Source organism: Balaenoptera physalus, assembly GCF_965194825.1.
Source record: "Balaenoptera physalus genome assembly, chromosome: X".
NCBI lineage: Eukaryota > Metazoa > Chordata > Mammalia > Artiodactyla > Balaenopteridae > Balaenoptera > Balaenoptera physalus.
This window is the reverse complement of record NC_138903.1, coordinates 81,820,836-81,834,309: the sequence shown is the minus strand read 5'-3', so window position 1 is coordinate 81,834,309 and position 13,474 is coordinate 81,820,836. Positions and strand designations below refer to the sequence as shown.

Sequence of the window (13,474 nt, the reverse complement as noted above, 5' to 3'; positions counted from 1 at the left end):
TCAGTCTCTTTCTTTTTCTCTTCGTCTTCTGGGACCACTGTAATTCGAATTTTGGTGCATTTAATGTTGTCCGAGGAGTCTCTAAGACTGTCCTCAATTTGTTTCATTCTTTTTTCTGTATTCTGCTCTGCAGTAGTTATTTCCACTCTTTTATCTTGCAGGTCATGTATCCGTTTTTCTGCCTCAGTTATTCTGCTATTGATCCCTTCTAGAGAATTTTTATTTTCATTTATTGCATTGTTCATCATTGTTTGTTTGCTCTTTAGTTGTTCTAGGTCCTTGTTAAACATTTCTTTTATTTTCTCCATCCTATTTCCAACATTTTGGATCATCTTTACTATCATTTCTCTGAATTCTTTTTCAGGTAGACTGTCTATTTCCTCTTCATTGTATGGTCTGTTGGGCTTTTTCCTTGCTCCTTTATCTGCTGTGTGTTTCTCTGTCTTCTCATTTTGCTTAACTTACTGTGTTTGGGGATTTCTTTTTGCCGGCTGCATGTTCATAGTTCCCCTTGGTTTTGGTGTCTGCTCCAAGTGGGTAAGCTTGATTCAGTGGGTTGTGTAGGCTTCCTGGTGGAGGGGAGTGCTGCCTGTGTTCTGGTGGATGAGGCTGGATCTTTTCTTTCTGGTGGGCAAGGCCGCATCTGCTGGTGTATTTGGGGGTGTCTGTGACCTTATTATGATTTAAGGCAGCCTCTCTGTTAATGGGTGGGGCTGTGTTTCTGTCTTGCTAGTTGTTTGACATAGGGTGTCCAGCCCTGTAGCTTTGTGGTCGTTGAGTGGAGCTTGGTCTTAGCATTAAGATCGAGATCTCTGGAAGAACTTTCACCATTTGATATTATGTGGAGCTGGGAGGTCTCTGGTGGACCAATGTCCTGAACTTGGTTCTCCCACCTGAGAGGCACAGGCCTGACACTGGCCAGAGCACCAAGACCCTGTCAGGCACACAGCTCAGAAGAAAAGGGAGAAAAAAAGAAAGAAGGAAGGAAAAAATGAAATAAAAAGAAATAAAGCTATTGAAAAAAACATTTTAAATTATTTTGAAAAATTTTAAAGTATTTTAAAAAAAGAAAAAACATGGAAAGAAAGAAGAGAGCCACCAAATCAAAAAACAAATCCACCAATGATAACAAGCTCTAAAAACCAAAATTAAAAAAAAAAAAAGGTCAGTCAGAACCCTAGGACAAATGGTAAAAACAAAGCTATACAGACAAAATCACACAAAGAAGCATACACATACACATACACACTCACACAAAGAGAAAAAGAAAAAAAATATATATATATCCATATATTAACAAATAAAAGGAAGAGAGTAACCAAATCAGTAAACAAATCTATCAATCTAAGATAAACATAAAACCAGTAACCATCAGTCACATACAGCAAACCGCAAGTCTCCAGTTGCTCCCATAGTCCACCACCTCAATTTTGAGATGATTCGTTGTCTATTCAGGTATTCCACAGATGCAGGGTACATCAAGTTGATTGTGGATATTTAATCTGCTGCTCCTGAGGCTGCTGGGAGAAATCTCCCTTTCTCTTCTTTGTTCGCACAGCTCCTGGGTGTCAGCTTTGGTTTGGCCCCGTCTCTACATGTAGGTCGCCTGAGGGCGTTTGTTCCTGCCCAGACAGGACGAGGTTAAAGGAGCAGCTGTTTCGGTGGCTCTGGCTCACTCAGGCCAGGGGGTGGAGGGGGAGGGCGGGGTATGGAATGCGGGGCGTGCTTGCGGCGGCAGAGGCCAGCGTGATGTTACAACAGCCTGAGGTGCGCCCTGTGTTCTCCCAGGGAAGTTGTCCCTGGATCATGGGACCCTGGCAGTGGCGGGCTGCACAGGCTCTCAGCAGGGGTGGTGTGGATAGTGACCTGTGCTTGCACACAGGCTTCTTGGTGGCTGCAGCAGCAGCCTCAGCATTTCATGCCCGTCTCTGGTGTCCGTGCTGAAAGCCGCAGCTCATGCCCATCTCTGGAGCTTGTTTAGGCGGTGCTGTGAATCCCCTCTCCTCACGCGCCCAGAAACAATGGTCTCTTGCCTCCTAGGCAGTTCCAGACATTTTCCCGGACTCCGTCCCAGCTAGCTGTGGTGCACTAGCCACCTTCAGGCTGTGTTCACACAGCCAACCCCAGTCCTCTTCCTGGGGTCTGACCTCCAAAGACAGACCCTCAGCTCCCAGCCCCCACAAATCCCAGTGGGTGTGCAGACAAGCCTCTCAGGCTGGTGAGTGCTCGTCAGCACCAATCCTCTGTGCGGGAATCTCTCCGCTTTGCCCTCTGCACCCCTTTTGCTGTGCTCTCTTTCATGGCTCCGAAGTTTCCCTCTCCCCCCACCACCACCTCCTGTCTCCACCAGTGAAGGGGCTTCCTAGTGTGTGGAAACTTTTCCTCCTTCACAGTTACCTCCCCAAGGTTCAGGTCCCATCCTTATTCTTTTGTCTCTGTTTTTTCTTTTTTCTTTTGCCCTACCCAGGTACGTGGGGATTTTCTTGCCTTTTAGGAAGTCTGAGGTCTTCTGCCAGCATTCAGTAGGTGTTCTATATGAGTTGTTCCACATGTAGATGTATTTCTGATGTTATTTGTGGGGAGGAAGGTGATCTCCACGTCTTAGTCCTCTGCCATCTTGAAGGTCTCCCCTCATTTTCTTGACGTTACGTTTGATATTGTTCCTGTGGCTTCCAGTATCCCATTGACTCAATTTTTCTCTTACATCATACTGCTCTTTCTCAATCTTCTTTGTTGATTTCTTCTCACCTCCACCACCTCTAAAGGTTGGAATGTCTTTGGAATAAGTTCTCAGAACTTTTCCCTTCTCTATCTATACTTATTCCCTAGGTGATATCATCCATCTTCATGGCTTTAAATTCCATCTATATACTCAACTTCAAGCCAAAGCAACTTGCCTAAAATCCAGCCTGGTATATCTAAGTGCCTAGTTAACATATTTTTTGCATGTGAAAGTGGCATCACAAATCCAATATGTCCCTCTCCCCTGGAAATTTCTTTTAACCCCAAACCTGGTTCTTCCACAGTCTTTACCATTTCAATTTAAAAAATACTTCTATTTCCTTAGGTCAAAAAATTGGACTACCATTGATGCTTCCATCATTCTTAAAATTGCATATCTGATATATTAGGAAATTTTCTGGCTTTATCTTCAAAACATACCTACAATCTGATGACTATCCTCTACATATACTGCTACTATCCTGCTATAAACCATAATTCATCTGAATTATTGCTATACTTTCTAACTAGTCTTCTTGTTTTGCTCTAGTCCCATTCAGTCTGTTCTCCAAAGAGTAATCAGAGTGATCATCTTGAAATAAACATTAGATCTTGCCACTTATTGGCTCAAGACCCTCCTTTGGGAGTTATCCTAGCCTCACAAATTCATGCTGATAAAGATAGTTTGTCCCAGGAGCCACTGCTGAAATCAGCTTGCAGTTGTGTCAACACTTAAAGAAGCAATCATATCACACCACCTCCTCAGAGACCCCTGTGACAGTTAGCCAGCATCCCCTTCTCAAAGGCCAGAGTCTCAAGCTCAGAGAACCCTCCTCTGTGCTCATAGACCTAAGGACCAACTGAAATGCACCTCCTTCTTAGAGGGTTCTAGTTCTGTCCAAAATGTAGTAAGCCCAGTCTAGCCTATGTTTATCACTGATTAGGACTAAAATCTCTGGAAAATATTTAAAAAGCAACTACCTGAAATATAACCAAAAAAGAGGGAAGATGGTGGAAAGGAGTCAAAACATGGAGAAGCAGGGGGCTTCCCTGGTAGTCCAGTGGCTAAGAATTCACCTTCCAATGCAGGGGATGTGGGTTCAATGCCCGGTCGGGGAACTAAGATCCCACATGCCACAGGGCACCTAAGCCCACATGCCACAACTACTGAGCCCATGTGCTCTGGAGTCCACACACTCCACAACTTGTGAGCCCCCCGTGTGCCACAACTAGAAAGAAGCCTGTGTGCCTCAATGAAAGATCCCATGTGCCACAACTAAAACCCGACGTAGCCAAAAATAATAAATAAATAAATAAGTAAGTAAGTAAGTAAGTAAGTAAAAATTAAAAAAAACAAACAAACATGGAGAAGCAACCTATTCTGGGATGAGATTCCCCCTACATTTTGTCCTTTTTGTCTCATGGATTTGCCCATAGGGTCCCAGATGCAAAGCTGAGCAAAGGTTTGGAGCTGGCAGCTAACTCTCCAGTAGAAACTGTGTCTTTCTGGCCAGAGGAACAAGAAAAGTGTCAGAGAATGTGAGGGAAGTCCTAGAAACATAAATTTAAATAAACAGACTCCCTAACTCTGTGTATGAATCCACAGAAGTCCCAGGCTCATCCCTGAGCTACACAAGCTGGAGATAGACTCAAAGCAGATTAGCAAAGGGCCTTGAGAACTGAACTATGATATCCAGGCATAATGCTTAGATATTGTGAGTTTGGTGTCAGACCACTGCAATAAAGCAAGTCACATGAACTTTTTGGTTTCCCAGTGCACATAAAAGTTAAGATCACGGGACTTCCCTGGTGGTGCAGTGGTTAAGAATCCGCCTGCAAATGCAGGGGATAGAGGTTCAATCCCTGGTCTGGGAAGATCCCACATGCCGCAGAGCAACTAAGCCCGTGTGCCACAACTACTGAGCCTGCACTCTAGAGCCCGTGAGCCACAACTACTGAGCCCACGTGCCACAACTACTGAAGCCCGTGCACCTAGATCCCATGCTCTGCAACAAGAGAAGCCACCAAAATGAGAAGCCCGTGCACCACAACAAAGAGTAGCCCCTGCTCGATGCAGCTAGAGAAAACCCACGTGTAGCAACAAAGACCCAATGCAACCAAAAATAAATAAATAAAAATAAAATAAAACAATTTAAAAAAAGTTATCTTCACACAATAGTCTAGTCTATTAAGTGTGTGATAATAGCATTATGTCTAAAAAAAAGTACATATCTTATTTAAAATGTAGTTTATTGCTAAAAAGTGCTAACCATAATCTGAGCCTTCAGTGAGCCAGAATTTTTGCAATAATAACATCAGAGATCACTAATCACAGATCACCATAATAAATATAATAATAATGAAAAAGCTTAAAATATTGCAAGAATTGCCAAAATGTGACACAGTGATGTTGGAAAAATGGTGCTGATGGACTTGCTTGATGCAGAGTTGCCACAAACCTTCAATTTGTAAAAATTGCAATATCCATGAAACACAATAAAGTAAAGAACAATAAAAAGAAGTACCTCTGTAAACTCCAGCCTAAGCCTCAACTAACTCTTGAAGCATGCATGTACTGGATTAACCAAAACATCATAACAAAGCCTTTTCAAAATGAGATTTTTTAAAAAAAATTAAGATTAGAACAACTGCCTGCTAAACAAACAAATGAAAAATCAGCATTATTCAGAGAATTCAATTAGGACCCAGGATTTCTACCATATAAAATTTGAAATTAAAAAGACTTAAGAAAATATGACCAATTCTAAATACTTTAGAAAAGAAAATGAGCAGATGCCAATACTGAGATGATTTAGGTATTGAAATTATCAAAGATTTTAAAGCGGCTAATACAACTATATACTTGCTCCATGACATAAATGAAAAGGTAGAAGTTCTATTTCTTTCACAGAAGTAGAAACAATACAAAATATCCAAATGAAAATTATAGGACTGAAAACGCAATATCTAAAATAAAAAATAAACAATTCATTTAATGTGATCAATGACAGAACGGAGATGATAGAAGAGACTTGAAGATAAATAGACTTGAAGATAAATCAATGGAAATTATCCAATCTGAAGAACAGAGAGAAAAAATGTTATAAAAAGAATGAATAAAGCCTCAGGGAACAATGGGACAATCTCAAAAGTTTTTAAATATATGCCATTGGAGTCTCAGAAGAAGAAGAGAAAAAGATCAATGCAGAAAAAAATATTTGAAGATTATTTGAAGATGTAAGGGCCAAAAACTTCCACATTTGATGAAAGACATAAAATTACAGATTCAAAAAGCTCAGCAGACCCTCAATCACAATAAACTCAAAGGAAACAATGCCCAGGCACATCATAATCAAACTACTAAAAACAGACTAGAATAAATACTTTTGAAAACAGCTAGAGAAAAACAATGCATTAAAATCAGGGGAACAATGATTCAAATTACCACTGATTTTTGATTAAAATCATGGAAGCCAGAAGACAATGGGGCTGCATCTTAAAGGGATGAAAGAAAATAACCACTAATCTAAAATTTTATGTATATGGAAAATCTCTTTCAGGATGAAGGATAAACAAAGACATCATCAGATAAAGGGAAACTCAGAGAAGTCATTGATGGTAGACATGCTCTAAAAAATGCTAAACGAAAATTTTCAGCTAAAAGGCAATGATATAAACTTGAATTTATTAATTCTCTTTCTCAGAAGAATACATTTTTAAAGATTATGTTTCATTATTATAAGTAATAAGAGGTTTGTCTGAAGGCCGGTAGAGAGTATATTCAGGAACGAAGGAAGAGCAAGAAAAATAGTGAATATATCAGTAAATGTAAAATCTTATTTTCTTTTAAATTCTTTAAAATATGTATGCTCACTGAAATCAATTTGTATAGATTTAACCCTTATGACAACTGTAATGAGAAGTCTAATGGGGGAGAGTAAAAGAAATCTATATGGTTGTAAAGCTTCTACATTTTTACTGAAGTAGTAAAATATAACTGAGTAGAATGTGAAAGGTTAGGTATGTATATTATAAAGCCTAGAGCAAACACTAAGAAATAATACAAAAGATATAGCCAAAAGTCAATAGGTAATTTAAACTGGAATATGAAAACAATACTCAAAGAATACAAAGAAGGCAAGGAAAGGGGGAAAGACGAGCACAAAAGAGAAGAGACAAACAGAAAAAAAGTAATATAATGGTAGAATTAAATACAATTATATCAATAAATACATCAAAATAAATAGGTGCAACACATTTATTAAGATATTGTCAGGTTGGATTTAAAAAACAAAAGACTCAACTATATTCTGTCAGCAAGAAACCTACTTTAACCATAAGGATATAGATAAGTTAAAAGTTGAAGGATGAAAAAAGATATGCTATGCAAACAATAATTAAAGGGAAATTGGAATGACCACATTACTATCAGAAAAGATAGACTTCAGAATAAAGAATACAACCATGGGTAAAGAAAGAAATTATATAATGATAAAAGGATCAATTCATAAAGAAGACTTAACAATCTTACAAGTATATGTTTTATGTAACAGAGCTTTGAAATACATGAAACAAAAAGGAATAGAAATGGAGAGAGAAATGAACAAAACACTTCTAAATAATACATGGGCCAAAAAGGAAGTTTCAAGGGGATTTGGAAAAATTTTTGTTGAATGAAAATAAAATCACAACATGCCACAATTTGTAAGATGTAGCTAAAGCAGTGGTTAAGAGACGATTACATTAAATACCACAAGTTAGAAAATAAGACAGTCCTCAATTCCATGTTATAAATTTCCACCTTAAGAAATGAGAAGAGTAAATTATACCTAAATCAAGCAAAAAGAAGGAAATAACAAAGAAAATAGAAATCAACAAAATTGAAAACAAAAATAATAGAAAAAATCAATGAAACCAAAAGCTGGTTATTTGAAAGGCCCAAAGTGGGTGAAAATTTTAAAAAGCACAGGATATAGTAAATAATACATTATCTTGTAAAGATACTTTTGCTTCTGGCAAAGTAAATCTATGGACAAGATAATCAGAGTTTGAGCTATTTTCTATTTTCATGTGGACAATTTGATTTTAGTTCATTCTATTTCTGTAGAATTGATGAAAATCACTATAATTATACAAGCCAAGTTATGGATGAGTCATGATCATGGAAACTATTGGTTATCAAACTTTATGGTCTAGTACTGTGTAGCAGAGAATTAGAAACAAAATTTGAAAACTAAAGGATCTCATTCTATAACATTTAAAAAAATATCTTAAAGCATATTTGGTTGGGAAAATAAGTATTAGTAGTGCTTTCCTAATATGGAGTTGGAGCTGTCAGAGGCCCAATTTGAGCCCCTTGAAAAATTCAGATTGTGTTAAAGATAAATCTCCACAATCTACAAGTCTACATGTATTCCAAACAGATGACATTTGTGGTCTTCATTTTTTCTAAATAATAAGATGTTATGTATATAATATTCACAAATGAATAATAGATCTGAAACTCTTAAAAATATCTGGAAAGTCATTGCAAATAAATATGATTTGAGATTTAATAAAAAAAGAGATGATAGCTGTGAAAGCCTTGGTCACACATGCTTTGGTGACTAAAACGATGATCAAACTGCCTCTCTGTAACCATAATAGAGTCTTTACATAAAAAGTCTCAAAAGGAAATGGGGAAAAGAAAATGCCATATATACTTCATCAGGGAAAAATTTTTAAATAAAACTATAAACATATTTACTTAGAATATTTTGTTTGTTTTGTCCCTTTCACCATTGCATTGGGAACTTTTTCAATATAAACTTTCGTCTAAAAATGAAATTTACTCTGGATATGTCTGCGAATACTCACACTGCAATAGCAGAGCCCCTATTAAATTTATCAGGCTTTGTAGAAAGTTGGATGTTTGTACTGATTAGAATCTGGCTTGTTGCCCCAGGAACCTACGTCCATGAAATGGCATCTGTCTGTCAATTTTCCCCTCAGTAAATACATTATTAAATGAATTATGACAGTAAGTGAATGTAGAGAACCAACATTGGGAAAGCAAGAGAAAAGCTATGAACCCCTTTCTAAACATAAAGTCATAAAATTTTGTTCTCTGGTGTCATTTTCTCACTAGTCAAAATATGTCACATTGCACTAAAAAATGAAATTTACATAGCTATCATTTCCGTTGAAGTCCCTTATGCAGACAACACAAGGTAATTTGATGCCATTCTAGGTGGATAATATGAATAATTTATGACAAATCTCATGGGGACTAATCTTGTCTTATTCAAGGTTAAGAATTCCTTTCTCCCTTCCTTCCAGGTTTATTGACCTGATTATCTGAAGAACCACTGGGTCTTAGTGATTAGTACAAAAAATAACAACATCTATCATTATTTCACAAACTGTTATTAAAAAATCAACAAAAGCCAGATCTGGTAAACATTTTATCACTTGAATGCAGTTGTATGCCAGAATTATTTCCTTTTCTAACAACACACTGGTTTTATTATGTTCTGAAAGTGCCCAAAATGTGCAGAAAGTACTTGGCAAATTCCTAAAAGTTGCCTTATTTTACTAATATTTTTTTCTAAATGAATAATTCATCATTATCAAAGGATAGGAGACACTGAAAGTTTATTAAAGCTCCAAGATATGGATTACTTACCATTTAAATATCACAACAAACCTCTAAATAAAATATTATTTTTAAAAAATCAGGAAATTATATTTGCCTTCACAGATACACTTTTGGGATTATCTGGCCATTTTTACTTTATGATTATCTGCGGTTAGGGATAATCAAGAGTTTACTCTATTTTGACACTTTTGTCTTAGCAGGCAGCAAAACTTAGTAGTAATTATTCCACACTCTTAAACTAGTTGAAACTACTAGTACTATCAAATGTGTTAAATCAGAATAACTAAAAAAAAGAAAAAAAAGAAAAAAGAAAAACTAGTAGGTAGGGAAGAGATCTGGCTTTGGGTGATAGAAGCATGTTGCAAGTGGTGGCAAGTGTACCTCAGCGGAAGGTTAGATGAACTTTATTCAATATCATATTAAAAACATGAAAATCCTTATTCAACTAGGTCAAAAGACAATTATATTAAAATCGAGTAAACAGAACACACCTCATGTAGTAAACCAGTCTGTCAGGAGTGGGTTAGTCAAAGCTTAGCTGTCTAGTATATGAAATAAGAACAGGCTTTTGCATAAGAGAGGAAAGAGACAGAAACAAAGAACAGAAGAAAAAAAGAAAGCAAAAGTGTATGACCGGGCTGTAAGCCAAAGTGATCTGATGGTTGTTCAATATTAATTAAACACATTAGGCAATGAGCTAAACCTCTGCAGTATTCACAGCCAATAACAGTTTCATAGTCTCCTTAACCAGTCATTATTGCCTTTAAATTTAGCGTGAGCAAGGAGCAGAAAAAAAGTTTAACAAAAATTACATGTATAGATTAGAACTCCCTAAACACTGAAATATATATTTCAAATTCATATTGAGTATTCCCTATGTGTCTTTCCTGAAAGAAAGTTAGAATAACATTCTATTTCAATATTGTAAGTAATAAAAAAATCTGTTTGAAAGCTAGTATAAAAGATCCATAATTCAGGTACTGACACATTTGGGAGCCATGCCAACTGCAACCAATGCAGGGCGCATATCTTTTGTTCTAATGCTGACTAAATTTCTAAAAATCTAAAAGAATAATATCAATTTGGCAGCTATGTGCCTGGTATGACATTAGCACTATAATAGAAAAAAACACAAATAATAATTATTAATACTTTGGAAATACCAACTCATACAAAATGCAAACACTAATATTTACTTGCTTTTCACAATTCAACTAACTCTATTCGTTATATTCTACTAGGAGTTTATTTATTGTTACCTTTCTTTCAACAAATCATTAATTTGTCTACAGATGGCATTTATCCCATGCATAATGCACATTACGCCATCACTCAGAAAAGGACTACAACAGCTAAAAACAATACCTCTGACTATCAGCTGCCCACCTCTGTCATTGCTAAAATCAATGAGATGCATTTACGTGAAATGAAGTAATCGTCCAGTATACTAAAGCTATAATTATGAGATGATGTTAAAAAAAAAATGCCACTAAAGTGGCTTGGATCCTGAAAACAGAATAAATTATGTACAACTTTTATTTATAGTGAACAAATATTTAGTTACCAGAATAAATAGAAGCACCAGGTTTAATGTTCTCAAAGAGAAATAGGCACTAATAAAGAAAAAAACCCAGAGGAATCAACTTTCTAATTATTTCCATTCTCAATTAAGCCCAGATCTTCTTTTAAACATATGCCTGATTTTTCCTCTCTTCTTAATTGAATATACTGGAGTTTTATACACTAAATATTGATAAGTTTACTTAAGAAAACACACACACACACACACACACAATCAACAGCATACCTGTGGCTTTTAATTGGTTAGAAAACATGAGAAATATTTTGAATTCAATTCACTTGGGAAGCTTCATTATACATATATTCAACACAGTACAGTAAGAAATAAAAACAAAAATAATGTTTACTTTCCTATAAGCACATATTAAAGCAATTATTCCAATCATACAAAGTGTAAAATAACTATGGCTATTTAGTCTTCCCTAATAATATAAAGCTTTGGAAATAATTTTTCCTAGTAAGTGAATTGCAGAATGTCAATATTTTAATTGCAAAATTTGGAATTTGTGCCATTTCACTTATTAGTTAAAACACACATCCAGCATAAATTGTGTCTTGTAATTCACATTTTCATGATTGCTATTCAGCTAAGTATCTAAATAGACCAAACACACCTCTCATTGTAGTTATAAACATAACACATTCTTTTTCTTTTCTAAAATTCCATACAATTTAGATTTAAAGTCACTAAAATGTTTCTATTGGAAATGTTTTCAAGTTGTCTATACTGTATCTTCTTGATTATTTTAATGCAAATAAATGCTGACTTGTATTTTAGAATATTTCAAATTTAATTTCATACTTTTTGAGTCAAGAAAATACTATTTCTTTTTTTATAAAATAAATTTAATATTCAGATAAGACAATCGATACATTTGTATTTTCATTAAGGGACTAGTAGTTTAATTCATATTAAGAAGTAGAAATTAGGTTTTGTTAGTCAGTGACAGAAAGGTACATTAATGTAATGAAGTAAAGTCCATGATCTCTTGGAAATTATTTAAAAAGATAAAATGATAAGCATACATATGTTCACCCATATGAGGTAAATCATCTCTTGTAGGAAGTTAAGTCGTCCTCCTCTGATGAAGATGCACTGTGAATGGGTAATTATTAGTGAGTTATAGAACTTTCACTCAATACCATATGCTTCAGAGAAAAAACAAAAATTAAAATAGTATAAAGTTCTGAAGAGTACTACATTTCATTCCAAAGCCCTTGCTTATGAAAAAAAACATTTTTTTCCTCTTCAATCTAGCGCTATTGATCAGAACTGAGATTTGATATTAAAATAAATGATAACAAAGTATACACTGTACCCAAAGATAAATGCTGAGAACTATAATATAATTGCCTTCTGGAAATCAATTTTTCAACTTGGAGGCCATTGGATTTGGCTGAGCATAAAAATTCCAGTGTGATTGTTTATGTCATTCTTTGGGTAAGAATTTCATCCTAGGACTCAAGACTTGAGGTGACATTGGTACAGCCATGTGACTCTTGTTGGTTTATAGTGGTTGATTGTCTTGGAAAGCTGTAACCTTTTAAAATAAAAAAAAAATAATGATTCTGTGAAACAGTTGGTGATATCTTTACTTCTTGCTCAACTCATAATCAATGTGCACGTGCAAATGTCATAAATCTGTAAACAAGCATTTGTGTCAGGTTCACTTAATAGTTAATAACAAAGATATTGGAATCAGATGTACCACTGGTTCCATCATGTTCTAATGGTATAACTTGGCAACCTATTTAACTTCTGTAAGCCTTCATTTAACAACCTTTAAATTTGAGATATTAAATTCTGTTCCATATGTTTGATTTTGAGAATAAAATCTTAGTGCCTTGAACACAGTAAACACCTGATAAAAGGCATTGATATCATTATTAATTAGTAATTAGTAGCAATATTAAAACATTTAGTTTGCCATATTTATAAATTTTCCACTGTGATTACCTCTTGATTCATTCTATCATGGTATATTAAGAGAATATGAATTGAGAGACCATAAATAACTAAACCCACCAGACCTACTTTGCAGTAAGACCTTTCTTAGAAAAGTATGTGCATCAGTGATTGATTTCCCTCAAAGAGAGATAGATAGCAATAGAATTTGTTGTGTTCTTGAGAAAATGATAAATATATATAGATCCAAATGTTACCAAGTTCTTCTTAATAAATTCTGGGTTGTTTATACTGTAGGAAATAATCAAAGATTATTTATTATAACTTTTGTGAATTTCTCTGTGAAACAATAATAAATTAACATGGAGACCTGAATTAGGAAAAATAAAACTAGATTTCAACAACAACAAAGAACCAAGCCAGGGGTAAAAAGAATGTTCAAACCGAATATATGATTACCCACAATTGGCACCTTATATTGAACACCTCTTAACTAGGTCATCTATAAATAAAAAGAACTAATGAAAGTGATGTTGGCTGGTTAAATTTTTGTAGGCACAAAGATTAATTTTTAAAACATTGAAATTTAGGTAGAGTTTTCTGATCAATATCCCTAAATCTGTTTTAAG

General features: G+C 35.2%; 1 protein-coding gene across 1 annotated transcript in view; it reads right to left on the bottom strand.

Annotated features, from left to right (window-relative positions):
* Positions 1-1,951: 1,951 nt before the first annotated feature.
* The window catches only part of LOC309653022 (protocadherin-11 X-linked-like), a 548,071-nt gene continuing 536,548 nt past the window's right edge, over positions 1,952-13,474 (bottom strand). Inside the window, exon 7 of the mRNA XM_082447359.1 lies at positions 1,952-12,480. Coding sequence (XP_082303485.1) covers positions 12,395-12,480 — 86 coding nt within the window. The 3' untranslated portion in view covers positions 1,952-12,394. The remainder of the gene's footprint in view (positions 12,481-13,474) is intronic.